General features: G+C 31.3%; 1 protein-coding gene across 3 annotated transcripts in view; it reads right to left on the bottom strand.

Moving 5' to 3' along the window:
- Positions 1-23471, bottom strand: part of LOC146995117 (nuclear pore complex protein Nup107-like) — a 142016-nt gene that overhangs the window by 15301 nt on the left and 103244 nt on the right. For all 3 annotated transcript variants that reach the window (XM_085825614.1, XM_085825616.1, XM_085825615.1), the window contains one exon: positions 17439-17507. In XM_085825614.1, the coding sequence (XP_085681740.1) occupies positions 17439-17507 (69 nt within the window). The remainder of the gene's footprint in view (positions 1-17438; positions 17508-23471) is intronic.

The following is a 23471-nucleotide window of genomic DNA, read 5'->3' as shown; positions in this document are numbered from 1 at the left end:
CTGGGGATGTGCTTGATCAACTCTAAACAATACTTATAAAGGTATACTATACTTTTTTTAGCAACTCTTATCTTTATCCTGCTGGTCCTTGCATATTGCTGCAAACCATTGATTACTATTTCTAAACAGTGCTTGAGAAAACCACAGGCTGCAGAATCAGGCATTTCATTTAATTACCGGCATTGTTAAGATCACGAAAGTTAATGCAATGCTATTTTTGACACAGAATAAACCTACTGAGACCCTGAAAAATGAAAGGGCAGCTATTTAAGATGAAAAATTAATAAGAAGTAGTGGTCAGTTTTTGAAGCAATACCACTCTAGTCCCAGGAATTAAATGATCCAACTTAGCAACTCTAGCTCCTGGAAGAGTGTCTTACCTTCAAGCTAGAGGGTGAGACACAGGATCTAGTATGACCAGCTCATTCTTGTGAATATGAAGCTATAAACTTTATTGCCCAGCCTATAAAAAAGAAAATCTTCCTGAAATCTCACGCTGTGTGACACTGGAGACTAGAACTTCGATATTTGAAATCTGACTAGCTAAGGAATATACAACAATGGACCGCATTCAGTTGATACACCAAATGTCACTGTGGGAGTACTTCGTGAATTATTAGCATATTTGCATTTCATATTTGTATCGGACATTTTGCAGCTGCATAGCTACTATTAAGGTAGCTCTATAACACTATCTGATTAGAAATTTGACTTCTGTTAAGGTTTTGAACTATCTGACTTGAAGGCAGCTATTAAGGCTGTTGCACCTGATACTGCAGTTACATCTTTAGGTGTATTACAATATGGAATTAATTTACAACAACTCAAGAGGAAAAAAATTCGTGTTACTTTCCAGAGAATCTCGGCCCACTGTGGTGTGGATGGTAATGAACATGTTGATCTATTTCCACAGATGATTAAAAATGACATTTTTTTTCAACTGCTAAACTATTATTAAACACACTTCAGCCTCTAACTGCCATCAAGATTTAGTGTGTAAAAATTATAAAAAGAGTTGTTGAAGATTATTCAGAACAGAGATCGGCAAACTTTTTTAGAAAGCCAAACTGTAAAAATTTTGGGCTTGACAAGGCCAAGTAGCAAAGATCTCATGATGAATGGTTAATTTTCTCACAGAACCCCACCCTTCCCCAAAAAAGTTAATTTTTTATTATGAAAATGTTTATTTTATTACTTATGCACATTCTAGCAATTACAAAGAAAAATGAATACAATATTTACATTTAGGTATTAAAAAGCATTATTATTAAATAGGTTAAAATTTTTAATGCAAAGAATGTAACTGTTTTTTGAGGTAATATTTCATCATACCGGAATTTGAAATTCCCAACATTAAATGTGTTTTCCAATCGTCATACATAGGTAACCCTATTGTTTGACTAACAGAAAGCACTATGGAATGATCTTGCAGAATTGGAAACTCTTCTTTCTACACCATATATAGCCACAAAAAAGCTGCAATCTGAAGAACTGACAAGAGGCGAGAATGGAAGAATGTTTATTCTTTCTGAAATAGAGGGTTTACTGCAGAAGGAATCATTTCTTCAATGAAGAAAAGAGAAACTAATTTGCTAGACAATGTGATATTGCTGGGTTCAATATAAGTAGATCTGAAACACCAAATTTTTTTGGATGACGAACAAGATAAAAAGGCAAAGAAAGCCATCTATGAACTTTCATTAAGAATGAAATTATTCTCAGAACAACTGGAGAATTCGAATCAGGATAGTCAACCTGCAGACATTGCAATTGAGTCTATTGTATTGTTTTTATATGTTGGGTACGTACTGAGTAATGGTAATGTGATGTACACAAACATCATGTATTCTAAATTCTAATCTACTACAGTACAAAGTCCGAAATCCGGATTTCCATTATCCGGAATGATCTAAAATCGGAATCTCAAAGCCACAAAAAAAATTATTTTTAATTAATGCTTTACGGATGTGCATTTGATTTTTTCTTCCATAATAAAACGTGGAAATTTTCAATTAAAAATCTCATTCTTAATTTCACTTAGGCACTAAATAAAATACATCGTTATGGAGAAACAATCATGTAAGCATAAATTTGCGAGATTCATAATTTGGCTCCATAGCTGAGTATCTACTTGGCATACATCTCAAACCGAAACATTCACCTATTTTACATCCCTGATGCCGACCTGGCAAGTCATTAGTTATTATATTTTGCTTTCATCACTGCAAGTTTATCAATACATGATAGCTTCAGTAATAACTCATGCTGTGATTTGTAAACTTTTTTTATATTAGTAATTGAATAACAAGAGTATGGCAACCTTTTATGCTAACATTACGCTTGGCGATGATTATAAATTTTTAAATGCTCTTACGAAATGTTGACGAGGGAAAATTCAACAAAAATTTCTTTTCATATGCTAAAAATAGATTTTGTTAATGAAACTCATAAGCCAAAAGATTACATTTAGTGCTATTTTAATTAAGAATAACTGATATGTTATTCACCATAAACCCAGAAGCAGTGACAGAATATGTTGGCATCGAACAGCAGAATTTAGGAAAGACGCAATTTTTGGAATTTAGGGAAGCATCAAGCGGCAAAATTAAGGGATGAGAAATATTTATGAATTAGAGAAAGCACTGGGATCCAACGTTTAGGCACGGTGAAACTTTAGAACTTAGGAAAGCGCTTTGTAGCAGAATTTAGGACCCGTAGAGACTGCACCAGGCGGTACTGAGCGCTGGCCCTAGATAAAGCCTTAAGTATACGGAGTTTATTTATTCAGGACATGGATTAGTTTGAAACGTGCATGAAATAAACGTAGGTATAGTAAAGAACTAAACTAATACAATTCAGGCTTAATTCAGTACACAATAGGAGCAGGACAAAATTTAGCAAAACAACTTGGCTTTCGTCGCCAATCTTGTGATACACAGCCAATAATGTATAACGGACGCTATTAAGTTAGGCTAAAATTATCTTTACTGATTCTAAGCCATTTCAATTAATGTAGCAGACTGCACTGCTCCCTGATCTTCTAATTTGATCCAGCTCACTATTATTTGTGTTATTATTATGGCAATTTTATAAAAACTAAGCTTGAACTTTATGTCAAAAAGAGTTTAGAATTCTAGAGTTGCCAAAGGATCTACAAAGCGAAACCATTTTTCGATGTCCATTAAACAAAAAGTGGAATTGCTGCAAAAAAATGGATAAAGGCATATCCGTCTCAAAATTATGCGAGGAGTATGGCATTAGAAAGTCGACTGTATATGACATAATAAAAAGGAACTTTTTGAATTTTTTGTGGAAGCAACTTAAACATCTTAGATTGAAGGAAATGTTTAATAAAGTAAATAAATAAATATTAAGCTTTCTTTTGTAAATTTAGATCATAATTGTTCTTTATTTCATAAATTACGGTTTCATATTTTTAATTGTATAATTTCTGCATGCCATCTTACCAGATTTAAATTGGTGATGTAATATCCTGAAAAATCCCAAATCCGGAATCGCCGAAGTCACAAACAGTCCAGATTTCGGACTTTGTACTGTATTGTATATTACAGTTATGATTAATAATAGATACAGTTACATATATAACATCTCCCTTTTTTTAATCAAAAATAATAATAGTAGTAAAATTAAACATAATCTTTTAAATAATAAGGTTTCTTAACAGTCCTACCAGACTGAGTAACATAGTTATGTCCATTTGAAAAATTTGATGATATTATACCTCTTTCAGTATTTGGTGACACAACACTTCTGTTAGGTTTTGAAAGACTTACATTCACATCTATATTTGAAGTTCTCCTGCTATTCTCAGGCATTTCGGGTTCATCTATAACTTCATTCTCATAGTTGTTTTGTATTGCAAACTCTTTCTGATTACTTTCTTTAACCCCTTAACTTACGATTTAGATTCGAAGATGTTGGGCCGAAATTGTATACAAGCTCGAGCCGCGATCGGGACATTTGCATGACTAGTATAACATGCTAATCCGGGCAATCATAAACATGACGAATTATGTAATTTTCGAAGAAAGTATAGGTGAATAATTATTGATGATACATCCGATGACGATCAACTACCAGAGTCCTGGCTTTGGAAAGAAATAAGAAATAGTCCAAAAATCTGGGACTATACGATGACTCCTGGCATAAGAGAGGAAGCCTTATGTCAATTAGGAGGAAGTAGAGGAGAATTTGATATATTTATCTAATATTTGATGACATATTTTGGAACAATATTGTAACCGAAACGAATAAGTATGCAGATCAAGCACGAGAAAATCCACATAGAACACAAGTGTAAAGTTCCGTTACATGTACCAGAATGCTTTGAAATATGTCATACTGTTACAGATTACTAATTTTGTATTTTGGAATTTTGTACAAATAAACATTTTGTAATACTTGCGTCTACCACAATTATTGCACCAGACTGTAACTGCGTATCAAATATTCCACGTAATATTCACTTCTGGCCCGATCACAGTATGCGGGCTTTGACCGTGAAACTTAGGTTTGGCCCGACCATCATACGTGGGCTAAGCCCGTGAAAGTTAGGTTTGGCCCGACCATCCTACGCGGACTATGCCCGTCATTGCAGATTAAGGGGTTAAGAATATCTCTTTGGTTTCTTTCTACTATTCTTCCACCTGTTCTTAAAATCCTGTATGAATGTGGTCTTTCTGCTTCTTCTATAGTTTTCCCACTTTCATTTAGTTTTTTCCCTTTCTCTTTTATGTACACATGATCTCCTACCTTTAGTGGTTTTAACGATCTTGCATTCCTATCATAGCTTTTTTGTAAAATTTGTCTCTTCAGTAAATGTTGTTTATGGTCTTCATATCGTTTAGTTAGGATAAAATTCTCTTTTACATGCATCAATCCATTCCATCTTCTTGCAAATTCTTTAAATTTCCTGCAACTATGTTGTGAACCATTATCCGAATATAATATTTTCAGAATACCATGTCTTAAAAAAATTGATTTCAATTACTTTATCACTGCTACATTTGACATATCTTCCAAATGTCCAATTTCAACATATTTTCTAAAATAATCTATATCTATTAGATAAGCCCTTCCTTGAAAGTAAAAGAGATCTGTTCCCATGGACCATTAGGTATTTCTTTACATATCATTGGTTCTTTAGTATTAGCTTTTTGTAAACTTAAACATGTTGGACAATTCAGTACCAAATCTTCAATTTCTTTTGACATTCCTGGGCAATATATTTCTCTTGATTTGATCTTGCATTTTACTTCTCCTAAATGACCATAATGAATCTTCACATATCTTTTCGTAAACTTCTTGGTACAATAACACAGGAATTTTTAAATATTAATCCATTTGCTTCTGATAGTTCTTCTCTGGAGTTAAAATATGGTTTTGCCAATTCTGGAACCATACATTTTTCATTCGGCCATCCAGTTTTAATTAATTTTCTTAAAACTTGTAGTTCTTCATCTTTTTCTGTTTCCTGCTGAAAAACTTCAATTTTGTCTTTAGACATTGGTATACATTCTACAACCAATCCAACATGAGCTTCTATGTCTCCTTCAAAGAAATCAGATCCTTTATCAGTAAATGATCTTGATAATGCATCCGCTATAAAAAGTTCTTTTCCTAGTTTATATTTTATCTCAAACTGATATGACTATAATCTTATATGCATTCTTTGTAATCTTACTGGGCATTTATTTAATGGATTTTTGAAAACTGATTCCAACAGTTTATGGTCACTTTCCACTGTAATATATTTTCCGGTGGGTTTTCCTGGTGAAATTTCTCACACGCAAATACAATAGCTAAAATTTACTTTTTAATTTGAGCATAATTCTTCGGTGTATTTGTTAATACCTTAGATGTATATGCTATTGGTAAATTATTCTGCAGTATCCCTTCTTGAGTTGCATCTACAAATAAAACTACTGGCATGTTTATATTGTAATACTGTAAAACTGGTTTATTTACTAAGACATCTTTTAGTCTTCTAAATGCTTTTTCGTGTGCTGCATTCCAGTTCCGGATAACTTGTTTTTTCAACAAATCTCTCAAACATGAGGTCAATTCTGATACATTAGGTATAAATCTAGAAATATATGTAATCCGTACTAGGAAAGTTTCTAATTTTTTGACATTTGTTTGGTAGTTTTATATCTAGAATAGCCTTAATTTTGTCTTCATCTGGTTTTAAACCATCTTTAGATATATTTAACTTCATTCATTTATTTAAATTAAATTTAACATTCTTTTTTCTGGCTGTTCAACAACTTCTTTAATCTTAAACCATGTTCTTTTTTATCTTTTCCCCAAACTAGTAAGTTATCTATATATGTTTGAATGCCTTCTAAATCACTATAAATTTCAGAAATACTCCTGTGAAAAACTTCTGGTAATGAACTCAATCCATATGGCAACCTTAAAAAACAATATCTACCAAATGGAGTATTAAATGTAGTAAAGTCACAACTTGAATCTGACAGTTTAATATGCCAAAATGCTTTGTTTGCATCTAAAATACTAAAGACCTTTGCATTTGTCATTTGAGATGAAATTTCTTCAAAGGTTGGTATGTGATAATGTTCTCTCAGTATATTTTGGTTAAGGTGCTGAGGATCTAAACACATTCTTAAATTACCATCCTTTTTCTTTACTACCACTAATGAATTCATGAATTCTGTAGGTTCGTTAACTTTCTTTATAATACTATCTTTTACCATTCTTGCCAATTCCTTTTTTAATGGATTTAATAAGCTAAGTAGAATTTTCCTACAGGGCTCTATTTTACCAACAGATCCTGGTTTAACCCTTTGCGACACGCATATTTAAAATATATTTTAATCTTTAAAAAAATGCCTTAGAATAAGTCAGATGGACTTACTTAAGTGCCTTTAAGGCTTGAAAAAAATTCTGTGCTTTTATTTTTTACGGGGGAAGGTGGGATACCATTTGTCCCACCATGCAACTAGCACATGTCTTATAGCATATTGGTGTATAGCAGGAAAAAAAATCGTATGTGGAATGAATAAACAAAATAAAGCGTGCATTCTAAAATATTCATAATAAACACACTAAAATGCATTTTGTACTTATTGCATATATGCATGACTTGAAAAATTTTGCAAAATGCGCATTTAGCATATATATATTTAATATTTTTAAATTTTAGGAACAAAAAATATTTTCTTGAATATTATTTTAAGATTAAAATTTGATACTCGTACATATGATACTAAATAAAATATTAAAATTGACACTTGATTCAAAAACATTTATATATGATTAAAATTGAAAAAAAGTCATTTTTCATGAAACTTTGAAAAACATGTTGTTTCATTCTTTTGTAAGCATAAAGGCACTTAGCATGTTTCACACATCCAAAATGTTCATCGTTCTTCTTTCGATGTGCTGCAATATGCACATCTTCTCCTGCTCGTTCTCTTTGGTGTGTGACTTACATGTTTTAGTCTCTTTTCTGGTTGTATGAACAAGTTTTTCATTTTTTATTTAAACTGGGGATTTCAGTTTTCTTTTCAGCTGTTTCTTGCCTGCAAGTGCCATTAGACCTTCTATAACTTAGAGAAGAAAATCTTTCATTGTTTTTACATCATGATCGGGTTCGCGAACAAACTTAAATAGAATAAATGCGTTTACTATACTCGCATCTAAAAAGTAAAAAAAAAAAAAAAAAATCATGTGCCACCATTTCTTGCTTTTGCGGTGTATGACATATAGTCCTTTCAGTTGATCAATCAGTCGACATATCCCGTATTCTTATTGTATGAAATAATGCTGTTTGGGCACAGTACTTTTTTTTTTTGTCTTTCCATCTCGTTCTTTTCTATTAATTTCTTTCATTTCAGTTGCCTTTTCCAAGCAAGACAGGATAGAAACGGATCTTTTATCCTTTCATTTTATGCAATAAATTGAATCATCGTTAACTGAAAAGTCTATATATTCTCTTGACATAAATTTGTCTTTTAAATTTTTGGGTAGATACTTCCGATCCATATTTACAGTGCCACATGCATAGATGGGTCTGTGTCTTTAAAAAGCAAAACAAATTATAACTACTTCCCTTTCTTCTTCAGCAATAACTTCAACCTCAGTTATTCTCTCCTGGATTTCAATTTCATCTGAATCAGAACTGACATCTGAAGCATTTGAGTCGCAATCGGATGGCAATTCAGCAAAAAGATCCAAAGCTTCCTGAGTTGTTAATTTTTTTCTAGACGTTTTAGCACATCAGAGCATACAACGGATGTAAAAGCGCGCGCAATCACGAAAAAAATAGATGCGAAAAAGAAAAGAAAAAATAATCGCGAGTGCTGCCATCTATTGAGCGGAAATTCAAGTGTGTGGGACAAATTTTAACCCACTTATTTCAACTGCAAAATTAATGTTATAAAATATTGAATCCAATTAAGATTTTTGAAAATAAAATACCTTTGAATATTAAAAAGAATCATACATATCATAAATTGTATACCAAAACTTTTAAAATATTGAAAAATGCGAGATACATGGATATCACTATTGTGATCCTATTTTGAATATTTTTTGCTCATAAACTTAAGCCCTGGTATAGTAGTAACATCTACTGAGAAAAATAATAACTAAAATTGATTATTTTTAAAAGATTAGAAAATTTCTAACGGAAATTGCTGAGAAAATAAATATTAATTAGGTGGGACATATATTGACCCACCATGCCGCAAAGGGTTAAATTTAATATGATATGTATATCCAGTTAAATTTCCAGTTCCTTTAAATAAATCTTGATGTCCTTTTCAAGATTTTGGTAACTTTTCATTAGAATCAGGATTTACTGTACAAGTCTTTTGTATTAGGTTTAATTTTTGCAATGTAGGTAAACCTAAAATAGCTGGAACAGTTTTATCACATGCTACAACTTGAAATTCTACTTCATCCTTGTTCCCTTTCGATGTTTCACATAATAATTTGCATTTTCCGACTACATCATGTTATGTATGTAACTGTATCTATTATTATTATTAATCATAACTGTAATATAGAATAGTAGATTAGCAATGTAGAATAAACAATGTTTGTGTACATGATGTTACCATCACTAAGCACATACCCAACATATAAAAACAGTACATGGCGTAGGTCTCAATAGATTACCTTTTTTTAAATGACCATGCAGCATCACTTACGAATAACCCTAAAGATATTCTAAACAAAAACATGATGGGAAGTTGTTTACAGCGAAATCACTGGTAAGTGCCTTGTTTATTTTTATTTGAAGTGGCTAAAAACAGGTATATACAAACATCACCCTTTTTGAGTGATGAATTAGATTGTGAGAAATATTTTTGGATAATATTGAAAAGGCTAAGGCAAACGAATGAAAATAAAGAACCAAGAGGAATTAGTTATAAAAATGAAAAAATACAAACAAGATTTTTACACGGCCTTTGAAGAAATAGAGAAATATGATTGCGCTTGCAAAACACCTCTTTTAGAATTTATAAAAGTCTACCCTGAAAAGTTAAAAGAAGTAGCCCTAACAGTAAGAGCTCTTCCTCTCACTCAAGTTAGTGTGGAAAGACTCTTCTCAGCTCTGAAGTTTATTAAATCGAATCTATGGTCCTCCAACAAAGATCTTCTTGCCGAAGCTATACTGTTTCTTAGAAATAACTAATGCCAGTTTTTCCATTTCATAATAAATAATTTGCTATGCCATCATTTTTTTCTGTAGCATCTATTATTTCTTTTATATTAAAAAAAGAAGCTGTAACCCATCTGTATATGTTTACATATATATATTATATATATGAGGGAGTCGGAGTCTTTAAAATTCCAGGAGTCTGTCATTGTTCCTATCAACTCTACAGCCTTGGTGGTAACTGCAGTATAAGTTCAGAAAATATATCTTGCCCAAATTCTTTCACAAAAAGAGTTTTTGCCGACATTTGAAATTTTTTTTAAGCATAGAAAATAGTCAATTTTGTTTAATGTTATTTGTTTTTTAACAATGCAAATTTTCAGCAGTATGCCTTTAAACGATAAAATACATTTCTCATTTTACTAATTTCCCCTTTAATTTTAAGTGAATTTGTTGAGATATCGCACAGCGTCTGTGGTAAATGCTAATTTCCATAACTATTTGCTGTTTGTAAATAAAGATCATGGGCATTTTTTTCTCATTAAAAAAATATCTTTCACCGTTTTCAGTTCGAAGAATCTCTACAAAACTTTTCCATTGCTAAGGCTTCGAACAGCTGTATGATACAGCAAGTTAAAATATTCAGCTTCGATTTCTAATAAAAATTCATGAAACTGGCAATGGTTAAGACCACAAGAGCGAATGAAGTTTACTACTGATATAATTGTTTCAATAACACATGACAGATTGACATGTTTCATATAAACAGTTTGCTGGTGAATAATGCAATGAATCCCCAGAGGTTCTAAACATTTAACATCTTTGTCCAACTAATTCTTTCCCATTCCACAGATATTTTTTTCACTATTATTTGTAACATATTTAAACTGATTCCATTGCAAACTGTATTGTGTTAGCATTTTTCATCTTCCTTGAAGATACTGCCACCAGTAGTTGTTCTATGCAAACTATTCATAGAAGTTTATTCTCCAGTCAATTCAAAATTCAGCACTGACCCCTCGAATAAACACCAACAATTTGGCCATATCAGTTATACCTGTTGACTCATCAGCAGCCAACGAAAATCATTTGAAATTTTTGCCTTGTCTTTTAAATGACTGAGGCGGCTGAATGGTTGTTCTCGCAGAAAGACTGACAGATCAAAACATATTAGTTTTTTCTGGGTACATTTCTTCGGTGGCCACAAGGAAATACAATTTAATTATTCACAATCAGTAAATGGTTTTCATTTTGTAGCTAATAAATGAGCTATTCATAAGCTCACTTTAGTTACTGCTTCATTATCATATTTTATTTTTATGAATAAATTGCATTGTGATGATTCTGTTTTAAATTTTCCAATTTTAATGACCATTCATTTTCTGTGAGGTTTGAATACTGTGCCTCAATGATGTATAACTGCACTCTTTTCAAACAAATATTATGTCATTACATGAAACTTTGTCATTTAATTCTATGATAAAATATTTGGCACTCCATTCTGCTTTAAAAGCATGACATTTGAGGTATACTTTTCTCTTCTTATTTGATTTAGAGATGGACATGGCAACAGTAAGGTAATGAATAAAATTTAATTAAAAGAACAAAATTGCACAGATTGCCTTGAATCACGCACACTTCAGCAAAACTGTCAACATTCTCTTGCATTGCACAATGTACAAACATTGACTGTTGGGAGTGCTTTTAAATACAATGACAAACGAGATTGCCTGTTGGAAGTGCTTTTAAATACAATGACAAACGAGAGAATATACAGTAGCACCACTCACAGTCATAATTCACAACTTTTTAACTCAACTATTGACCATTGCATAATAGCGTGTAATTTGATTTATTTTTCATGTAAGAAATAATATTATCCCATGGGCTGGATTAAAAACAAGCGGCAGGCTGAATTTGGCCTGTGAGCCATAGTTTACTGACCCAATTTTGTACAATATTGTTGATTGGCCTCAGCTTACAGCTCTCACAACATAGTGACTAACAGCAGGACATGACTACTTAGCAACACACCCGTTTCCATTGGTATCCTGCTATGCCCAATCTGCCCATTATGCAGCAATGTACATTATGACCCGAAACCATCTTATGCACTGCACTGCATTTCATGGAAAATCTGAGGCTATATTGGTTTGCATGAATGCATATGGGTCAATGACTTTTACTTCTGTATTCTTCTGTTTATGTATCTTACTTATGTTATTTTAGTACGTTATCACGTTCATGTCAAATAGCTTACCATTGGAGAATAAACCAGTGGAAATAAAATAAAACAATTTTAAAATGTCTTAATTATTTGAATGTTGTTCTTAAAAGTCACGCCATGTACTGGGTCATGTCCTTCGGCGTGTGGTGAATAGTTACCAGAATTTCTCAGGGGGTTAACTCGAGCATTTTTAACAACAGTTTCTTAACATAATCACACTGTTTGACTTTATCCTCTAGTTTACAGGCAGTTCTTTGATTTATTTCATGGCGAGAAAATCCCAAATAATTTGGTGTTGGTAAGGAGACACAATGGGCTTCTCTTTCAAAAAGAATCAAATACAAATTTATATCTTTCAATCAAATTTCTGAGCCAGTTTTCTAAACTCTTTCCTAGGGTTTCTAGCGTCATCCATCTGAATCTTCCCATTTTTCTTACATTTGGCTTCAATTTTTAATTTTTCAAGCTCCAACTAAATTTTATTTTTCCTTCTCTGTTCTTCAATTGTGATTGCTTCTTATCTTTCCTCTTTGATTCCTTCTTTTCTTATTACCATGTTTAATTCTTTTTACAAGTTCTTCATAATAATCTTAGCTACTGAGAATAATATTCTTAAAATTTATAACTTTGAAAAGCAGTTGTGTATCTAAAATGATCAGCTAAAATTTTTAAATCTTCCTTTCAAAACCTTTTGGACCAAAGTTATTTTAAATAAATTAACTTCCAAATCAGAACAAAGATCTAAATTAGCTGGTGCAAAATTCAAAACGACCAAATAGTTAATTCTGATTTCATATTCTCAAATAAGAACACAGTAGATAAAACATTCTATAAACATTTATCACTGAAATAAATAAAATTAAAGCAATTTCATAACAAAGCAAATAATTATTATTTTTAAGTTCCCCTTCCATTTTTTTAAATTACTTTAAAAATGATCAATGACAAATATTAACTTTTGTAGAACTTTCCTTTCTATAAACAAGTATCACCAGAATAATAATATAAAATTAGAACAGATTCAGAACAAGTAACTACTAATCTAGTTATACCATCTGATATGTTTATTTAAATTACTTCAAGAAAAAATCTGATGTGTACGCCACATGACTTCATTGTACGGAATATTAAATTATACGCATTTTTTCTTGCATTTCATTTAAACTTATTGAATTAAATCTACTTTGTCGATAGCACATAAACCACAATAGAACAAATGCACTCTTTAAAATTCACTATAGTTGTTTACCATAGCGACACTCTGGTGCTAGGTTCACTTAACAGCGTTATATTTCGTTCATATTATAACTCAGAATGCACAATATTTACATCATTTGAAGAATTATCTAATCGTTGCCACATGTTCTATTCAAATACTCTTAATATATCTAGAACAATGTATAAAAGAAATTAAGCAAACAAAACAAGAAAGAAACAGTTTTCCACAGACGATTTAGTATTTCTCGTTCAATTAATTCAGTTCTCACTTCGCGACAAGGAAAAAATGATTATGATAGGCGATAAAGGCGCCAGTTTGTCTTCCGCAGCCATTTTCTATCCTCTTTCAAAACATTCACCTGATAGATTACAAAATCAATAAAAATGTCTTCCATCATAGTTGAAACGTTCTTTATGGTGCCATCCAGTTTAGCTTGCTGGATGGTTCCAGCTTCCCCCTCCCACCGGTAACTTATTTATTCTTTTTGGAACAATGAGCCGTCGATTTTAACTTCCTCCCATTCGATAAGCTTATTGATCGAACATGTTCAAAAATTGGAAGCGTTAAGAATTGGACGAAAGTTTCAAAGATTTTCTCTTCTTATTGCGAACTTTATTAAGAATGCCATTCATGCTTTTTTTATTTATTTTTCGTGATTAATAAAATGTTCGTTGGTACGTTGGAAGGATTTGCTGTAACCATTTTTTTTTTATTATTGCAGTATTCTTTTCATATTCGAGTGATTTATAATTTTGAATAAAGCCTTTTTTAGAATAGATAAAAATAAGGTTACAAATTCAAAAATAATACATGCAGTCCAGTAAGAAAACCGAGCCCAATATAAAAAAATCTGATGTGTACACCACATGACTTCCTTGTACGGAATATTAAATTATACTCATTTTTTCTTGCATTTCATTTAAACTTATTGGATTGAATTAAATCTACTTCGCCGACAGCGCATAAACCACAATAGAATAAATGCATTCTTTAAAATTCACTCTAGTATTTGTTTACCATAGCGACACTCTGGCACTAGATTCACTCAACAGTATTATATTTCGTTCATATTGTAACTCATAATGCACAAAATTTATATCATTTAAAGAATAGAATTATTTAATCGTTGCCACATGTTCTGTTCAAATACTATAATAAATAATAAAGCTAGAATGATGTATAAAAGAAATTAAGCAAATAAAACAAAAAAGAAACAGTTTTTCACAGACGATTCAGTATTTCTCATTCAATTAATTCAGTTCTCACTTCGCGACAAAGCAAAAATACATAAAAACTCAAAATATCTGTATTAAAAATTATGAAGTAAATCTTAAACACTTACCTCCTTGAAAAAAATTCCAGAAAATATTAAGCATGATTTAATTCACAATAATAAATGAAGGTGTTATCTTTATTGTTGTGAAGCTTAATCTCTCTAGATTGGCAACAAAACTACTATTCTGCTATTCAAATGTGAACAGATATGTCCGCCATGTTATTTAAAACTTCAGGCTTAACTGCGCTTAAACAGCTTTTAAATTGTTGATATTTGTACAAATATTGCTTGCAGATTTACTAAAGGCATAAAAACCTTAACCAAAAGATAAGAACAACATAATTCAATTATTTTTAAAGCAAAAAAATACACAATTTACAAACATGTAAGAGTAAAGAAACTGAGATCACTGAGCTGGGTAACAGAGTGGATATATATATTTATATACGTTTGGTGTGGCCGATTGCAACCAAAATACGAGGTGCATGTCTACATGTTATAGCAGTCCTATATACAAAATTTCAACGTTCTGAGGCTACTCATTTTTGAGTTATGCGAGATAGGTACGTACGTACATACATACGTTCGTACAGATGCCACGAAAAATTCTCTTAAGAATTCATTTTAAAGGAGTTTTCTTGTTTTTTTTGTTTTTTTGTTTTTTAAATAGGAAAAGAGTCTTTTATTCTGTCTTTACATACAGAGGTCAAGTAAAAACATCGTTCAATTGCATTCGATAACGGTCAAAATGGATATTTTCATTGAAATATGCCACCTGAAACTTTTCGTGATTACGTACAAGGAAATAAAAATTACTCTTCTAGAACTTAAGTTTCACTCTAGTAGAATAACAACAAAACTATTTAATTTGCATTAATATTCCTACATATGAAAATATTACTTAAAGTAAAAACACAGTTAGCTTCTTATCTTGTACTTTGGTTAGACTTTTAGGAATCCAGCAAAAACCTTAAAATAATTTTTGGATCTTTCTCTCTTTCTCTTGTAGAAAATACAATACATTGCAAAAAGACATCTGGGCAGGTTGCCCCAAAAAATTTCAACATGCGTGGATTCAAATATAACATTAAGTAGGATTGCACACTGTATTTCACCAAACAGAGAACACAGGGCAGAATTGCCCAACTAAATAAATCTCACTATACGTAGATTCTAGATTCTGAGCAGGATTGCTCTGCTGTATTTCATCAAATGTAGAACACTGGATAACATGCCATTAATAAATGGTCTTAACACTATGGTAATTTCAAATTAAAAGAAGATATTCTGTCACAGGAAAGCAGAGTTTTCTGCACTCTCAAGTAGAAAACTTAAATGTTAGGGCAGCCTAAAACATCTTGGTACTAGGGTGGTTGCTTCTTTCTTAACGTTTTCATTAAAATGGCACATAATTCATTCATCCTATCATACCTTCGAACAACCATATCAAAGTGTATGTGGATGTTTCAGTTGGTGTACTGCATAGAATCTTCATAGTGATGAATCATCTTTCTTTAAACAATATTTGCTTTTATTCAAAAGAAATCATGAACATGTTATATCATTAACACATATTCTTACAGAAGAAAACAGTTATCCGAGCCTGCTACCTTCAACAAAGAACCTCAGCTCACAAACAACATTAAAAAAAAAAAAAAAAAAAAAAAAAAAAAGAGCTGTAACATCTTTAATTCCAGTGTTCTTTTTGGAATGCTGCCAGGAAATTCAATAGAAAGATGACAGCTAATGCTTAAACCCTCTCTCCACCCATCCATACATAGGTGAGGAATTTTGTTGTGGTATTGCATTCCATCAATATCAGGGCCCTTTCTTAAATTTTCAAAACATGATAAATACAGTTTTGCTGTCAGATTTAAGATTGAAAAGACCAAAGGAAATTATTTTTTTTAGGCTCATCTCTAACATTTAAGGGTGCCATATTTTATGAAATTAAAATTGTGCACATAGAGAAAGAATTTGATCATGATCAGAAATACTAAAATTTACTTTCTTGCACACTTATAGTTATGGGCTGTTTTCATGTTTTATAATTATTTTCCTTTTCATGCCTCCCCCCCCCCCCAAAAAAAAAACATTCTGAATTCTTCTGTTTACCAATCAGAGCAAAAACAAGAAATCTAGACTCTTTCTGATCTTTGAGAGGCTTGCATATTAAGGAAAATATCTCATTTACTGGATTATGAGAAAAGCCAAACAGAAATACTGAAATCTGCAATTTGGAATATTTCTAGGCTTAAGCTTTATATGTATGTATAGCACATCTATTTATAGTAGGCCAATATGTATGTATAGCATATCCATTTAAAGTAAGCCAAATTTGTTTCCAGAAGTTACAGTATCTGGATATCTGATAATTGTGTTCCAAATTCTAAAATGCATACTTTTCTGTTAAGATCATATGCACTTCTGAAGTTAATTGGCAGAATAATTATAAAAAACTTTAAATTAAAAACTGCTTTACATTTAAAAAAATTATTTACATATTTCTAAATTTGATAAAATTAAATCTTATTTCAAAGTATTAATATTCGAATACTCATTGCACACCGTGCATAAATTATGGAAAAATTATTCCTATTATATAAATACTATTTAAAAAACCAAATTAAATTATCGCATTTCTTTAGAATAAAAATTCTTAAATCTACTACATTAATAAAATTGATTTTCTTCATAATGGTATATATTCTAATTTAAATCAAAATTGCAAAAATTATTCTTATGAAATTTCTTTTCAGCAATAACACACTGAAAACCTAAGTGCTAGTTAAGCGTAACAATATGATTATATAAATAAAAATTTAATTCTAACTCGTGTATTCAGAAAGTAGAAATATATTTTAAAAACCTGTCCCCAAAAATATGGATTATTCAATAATGCTGATTTTGCACATATGTGTTTTGCAAATAAGGTATAAAATTAAATTTCAACAATCTTCAATTAAAGAGTTTTATATATTAAACATTAACTTAAATTCACTTTTGTTGGGAAGGCAAAAAAATTATTAACTCAAATTTTGTTCAAGTTATTTAAAAAATAACTTACTGTTCTTTGATCTACCATCCATCCCCCACTCACAAAGAGTAGTACATTATAAAAACATTCAGCTGCATTCTGAAACAATAAATTACTCTTAAATTTCTGAAAATATAGTAAATGTAAACAGTTAAAAATATGAAACAAATACAGTTATATTCAGTAGACATGATTTTAAATATACATTAATATGAAATTTATTCAAGTAATTGCTATCTCATAACAATATTCTTTAACAAAACAAGTTCAATACCCCACAATCTTTGGATCTGAATGCAATTCCACATGCAGCTAGCTATTTTAATACCAATTTGTAAATGATTAAAATTTTAAGGTTAGACAGCATATCACAGTGGCTTGAAAAGACTAAAGAGGATATATCCAGGACAAAAATTGAATGCAAATGCAGTTGGAACAGTACACTGAAAATACACAAAATTTCACTACTTTGTATGCATGAATCAACATCAAACTTTGCATGACACAAACAAATGTATTAGGTTGAGGTGAGGTCGTTATCACTAGGCTAAATAAAGCCATTTAGTTTAGTCAATCTATTGCTTTGAAGGTGAGGCATAGTAATATGAAAGTGCAATGATGCTGCAGCCATTGCAATGAAATTATACTGAGAACAAAAATATTTTGTCATTTATAAATAAAGAATAAGTCAACTTTCAAGGTATTTCTCGTCACAAATACCTAGACAAATGCTTGAAAGCACTTGTCAGTAGTGATGGGCAACTTCGGTACTTTCTTGTACCCGGTACAAAATACCCGTTACTCAAGTAACCGTTACTTTGAAAAGTACCAAAAACTGATTTCAAGTACCGAGTACCCAAGTAACGATTTGGAGTACCGAAGTAACGAAATACCGGAGTACCCTAGTAACGGTTTGGAGTACCGAAATACGCAGCTAGCGATTTTGTGCACTGAAGGAACTCCACCACGTGTTTGATTTTATCTGTACGGAGTAAGATTTTGAATATCAGAAAACATGTCAACTACGGAAGTGTCTGAGGAGCAGGAGAGCGTGGCGGGTTGTTTCTATGATAGAGTCGTCCATAAATGATGTCATGCTTGGAGGACGGGTCAGTGAAATTGTGACAGTTTGTGACAAGACGGGCGAATCATATTTTGATTAAAATAAAAATGTTTAAAATCAGCAGATTGAATTTTGAAGTTATTTTAAAATTATCAATATTTGAAGGTATTTTCCTTAATAGGGGCGTAAGCAACTTTCACTTTTTTTTTAAATTTTTTTTTACTTACATTCCTTTCTTTCCAAAAAAAAAAAAAAAAAAAAGGCATTCAGAGTAGGTTTTGAGAATAAGGTAGCGGCAGAAATTGTAATTTTATTGCTATTGTGTATTAATTATGTTTTTGCTGTAAACTTTTCTCTTATTTCATACAAAATAAGTGCACGAATCATTATTATTGTTATATTTACAAATGTCATTAAAACATATAGTTTAAATTTAAAAATAAAGTCTGAAATATGATCTATATAACGTAGTGCTAGGTTTTTGAACTGCAAGTATAAGTTTACGTAAAATTGCGTGACGTGACAAAGGGGGTGGAAGGGGTATGTTGAAGTGTGACACTTTGTGACAAAGAGGGGGAGGGGTGTCCAAAATGTTGCAGAAAAGTGTGACATCATTTATGGACAGCCCCAAATGAGCATAGTTGCGTACTTGAAAAATGTCGGAAGATTTTCTTTGTATGATATTGAAGGAAGGGAGAGTACACTATGTTTTTTTCGGCTGTGTTGTGTTGTGTTGTGTTGTTGGAAGGGAAAAAAATCGGAAAATAGAAATTTTGATGCAACTTTATACTATGAGTAAAAATGTCGCAATAAATTTAAAATAGAAAATTAACTATAACTTGCTGTGTAGCAACCCGATAGGATGCAGTTTCCTAAGTAAATATCAGAAATTTAATGATCAATCTGTTTTAACATGATATTTTTTATTTATACGAATAAATAACATACCACAGAAGTCGTTTAATACCTACAATTCGGTAGTAAAGGGCATAGGGGTGTGTAGGGTCTAGACATTAAAATAATCACAAACCTTTATCCCACTTATAGATAAGATAATGACCTTCAGTACCACTGCGAAATAAAACTTATTCAAGCTACCAAATTTTAAAAAAGATAAATCTCTTATTCTCTACTCTTCCCTATATATATTAAAAATTCTGAATGTAAAAGTAAGATAATTTAAACATTAAATATAACATAAATGACCTTGTGTGTTTAATTGTACAATACTGGCATAAAATAAAATTTACACATTTATTCATATACATATGGTTGAAGAGCTTTTCCACAAAAAAGTTTATACTGTTCCTTTTTAAATTACATTTAGGTTTGTTTTGAGTTAAATTTGTACTTTTGGAGATTTGGCACAGTACAATAAACAACAAAATGATTAGAAATATTTTTAAAAACAAAAAATATGATTTTAAAAAATGCATAAACATAGATATTTGATTTAAACATTTTGAATTACCAAAAGCACTAGAAAAATGAGGTATGTTTTGAAAAGTGAGATAATGTAATATATTTGGATGTACTACAGTAATAAGTAAATTTCAGCAAAATGGTTTAAAATATTTTTTAAAATGCACAATATGATTTTAAAAGGCACATTCAATATAACAATTTTGAATTGAAGATTATCAAAAAACACTAGAAAATAAGATAGAAAAGGGTTTAAAACTGTGAGAGCGCAATACCCGGATGCAGTAACTGCTGTAAACACAAAAATGCAACAGAATGGTAAAAAATATTTTTAAAACTCAAATTACAGCCAAAGCGCATTCGACATAAGAATTTTGAGTGAAAGATTATTAAAAACACTAGGAAATGAGGCAGCATGTCTTTAAAACTACGAAAACGTAATATCTGGATGCTGTAACAGCAAAAAGCAACAAAAATATTTGTAAAATCGCATTATATGAATTCAATAAGTACATTCGATATAAAAATTTAAATTAAAGATGATTTAAACACTAGAAAATAAGATAGCATGCTTTCAACTATATGAGAACTTAACATGTGAGTACAGCTAAGTAAATAATAGAACTGTAGATCTTTATATTAATGATCTAAATACAATTTCAAAATAATATTTTTTTTAAAAAATTAACATTTGAATGAAGTAATATTTCATTTAATTAAAACAAATAAAACTTTGATAGGCTGTGCAAAACGTTATAAAAGTATCAAATTTTTTAACTTTATGGAAATTTTAGGCATTTAATTCCTTCTATTTCTTTTTATAAAGACCACTTAAAATATGTAACGAAAAATTAAGCATAAAAAAATTGACTTCCAGAAACAGTTTTGAAAATAATGCAGCGAAAATAAACATAGAAATAAACATTTTAAGCTGAACTTAGGTTGGAATTTTAAGAAGGTCAATGTGATGACTTCATGGTTTAATAAGGCACCATTTAGCAAGACGAAACAAACATTTATTAAATATATAATTCAAATAATAATATAATAGTTACTCAGAGCAGTACGTCGCTCCTACCGCATAGTACAATCTACTACCTTCCTCTTCCGAGGCTAACATGCAACTCCTAATAAATACATTAACCCTTCTCGAAGAAGAGCTACCTGCGCCAAGCATGCTCTGTTGATCGCCAAAAAGTCGCCAGATATCACACCCCCGTCGTAAGATTGTTGTTGATATTATTTACAATCAATCAGCAATCTGGAAACTAAAATCTAACAACTGTTTGCGATCAACGTGAAAAAGAAAAAAAAAACTACATATACTTTTATACATTCTCTCCTAATTTTCAAATCTCAATTACTATAGACATACCTCAATTTACTACATAAACATAGATAACACATTTTTATATATAAACATAGATAAATCATTTTTAACTTCACTTGTTCCGAACCTTATTATTATTGTAACAATTTATCAATTCTTAATTCAAAGAAACCAAGTTGATATTTTCTTTTATAAACATGTTAAAATATACCCTAGTATTATTCCAATGATGACAGTAAAATTATTAAGTTTCTTATATATATATAAAATTATATTCTTAACATTCCTTTTAATTAATGATGCTGCAGCATGATTTAAATCCTTGGGAGACAAATATCTAAATTTACCACTTACCTCGAATATTTGTTATCCAATAATTTCTCTACCTATTTCAAATTACATAAACATCTTATTTGCACAAAATTGTAAAATGATTATGAAAAGCAAAGAAAACTATCTAATTATTAACTATACAAAATGTTCGTGAAGATGAACAGTAAATTAATGTTCAAAGTTCACAAGTGGGAAGTCTGGATAATGCATCCGCGTTTGACAGTTTTTTTCCAGGGAAATGTTCTATTTCGAGATTATGTTTCTGCAAAGCTATGGCCCATCGTTGTAATTTGGACGATTGCGGAGCATTTCTCACTATAAAGGCTAGAGGATTATGATCAGTCACAATTTTCACCGATGAACCGAATATCCAAGGTTCAAACTTCTTCAATGCCCATACTATAGCATAAGCTTCACGCTCTATAGTCGGCCAGAGGTTTCGATAATTTCTTGCTCGCGTAGCAGATGGGAAATTGCTTCTCTCCCCTTTGCTGTGACAAACATGCACCTATTCCGATTTGGGATGCATCAGAATGAATGACAAACGGATCCTGCAGTGTTGGGGTAATCAGCTCCGTTGACATCGCTAATCGTTCCTTCAGTTGTTGAAATGTTGACTCATGAATTTCTTTCCATTCGAGTATTTCCGGTTGTTTATTTTTCGTGAGTTCTGTGAGTGGGTAGGCGATCTCTGCATACCCTGGGATATAATCGCGATAATAATTACATAGTCCTAACAGACTTTTAAGATCTCTTTTCGTTTTCGGCGTTTCCAGCTTCTTGATTGCCTCTATTTTCTCGGGATCTGGTTGATGTTTTCCTGATCCAATGATGTGTCCTAAATATTTAATTTGAGGTTTTGCAAACGAACATTTCTTCGAATTGATAGTAAATCCAAGTGACTCTAGTTTGGTAAAAACTTTATCCAGATGTCGGAGATGAGTGTCGAAATCCGTGGAAAATATAGCTATGTCATCAATATAGGCTCTTGAAAATTGTTGAAATTCTTTCAGCGCGTTATTCATTACTCTCTGAAAAGTTGCTGCTGCGTTCCTTAATCCAAAGTGTAGCACTTTAAACTGATATTGACCTCGATGAGTTTTGAACGATGTGTACTCTTTACTTTGTTCCTCCATGGGAATTGCCCAATATCCTTTCAGCAAATCTAAAGTTGTTATGACGTTGGCTCTTCCTATACTGTACATTAAATCAATGGCATTTTGCATAGGAAAGTCATCTGGCTTCGTCACTGCATTCAAAGCTCGATAATCTAAGCACAATCTGATATCTCCATTTTTTTTGCTTACACAAACTACTGGATGAGCTATTTCTGCATTACTTTCTTCTATTAGTCCCGATTTCAATAATTCTTCTACTTCTTCATCGACCTTGGGTTTCAATGCTTCAGGAATCCTATAAATGTAAGGTTTCTTCCTCTCCATATTGGGTATTAATCTAATTTTATGAGCTTCAACTTTAGCTATTTTCAGCTTTCCGGTGAATAGTGCTCGGTGTTTGTTGATAAGAGCTATCAATTTTCTTCTCTGCTGCGGATTCAAATTTTCTAAATTCAGATTTGCATCTATTTTAAAATCTTCCAGGGGGGTCGAGAGATCTTTTCCTGGTAAAGTTATAATTTCTCCAAATTCTTCTTCATTTTCAAATATCATTCCAACTGCATTGACACTAGCTTGGAATTTTCTAATTTTATTTGCATGAACATGTTTGATCTTTCCATCAGGTAGTTTTACTTTATAGGAATGAGGTGGGCAATGATTCACGATTTCTCCTGGACCAGTCCATTGTGCATAGAGTTTGTTATTTGAATCTGGTATGAGTAAATAAACTTGTTCTCCGATTTTGAAATTTTTTGGTATTGATCTCCGATTAAAGTACTCAGCATATTTTTGTTGTT

The sequence above is a fragment of the Stegodyphus dumicola genome, chromosome 10 (assembly GCF_044657685.1).
Source record: "Stegodyphus dumicola isolate Sdum_Otavi_A_Nest chromosome 10, ASM4465768v1".
Taxonomy (NCBI): domain Eukaryota; kingdom Metazoa; phylum Arthropoda; class Arachnida; order Araneae; family Eresidae; genus Stegodyphus; species Stegodyphus dumicola.
The sequence above is the reverse complement of the archived record's forward strand: the minus strand, read 5'-3'. Positions and strand labels throughout refer to the sequence as shown.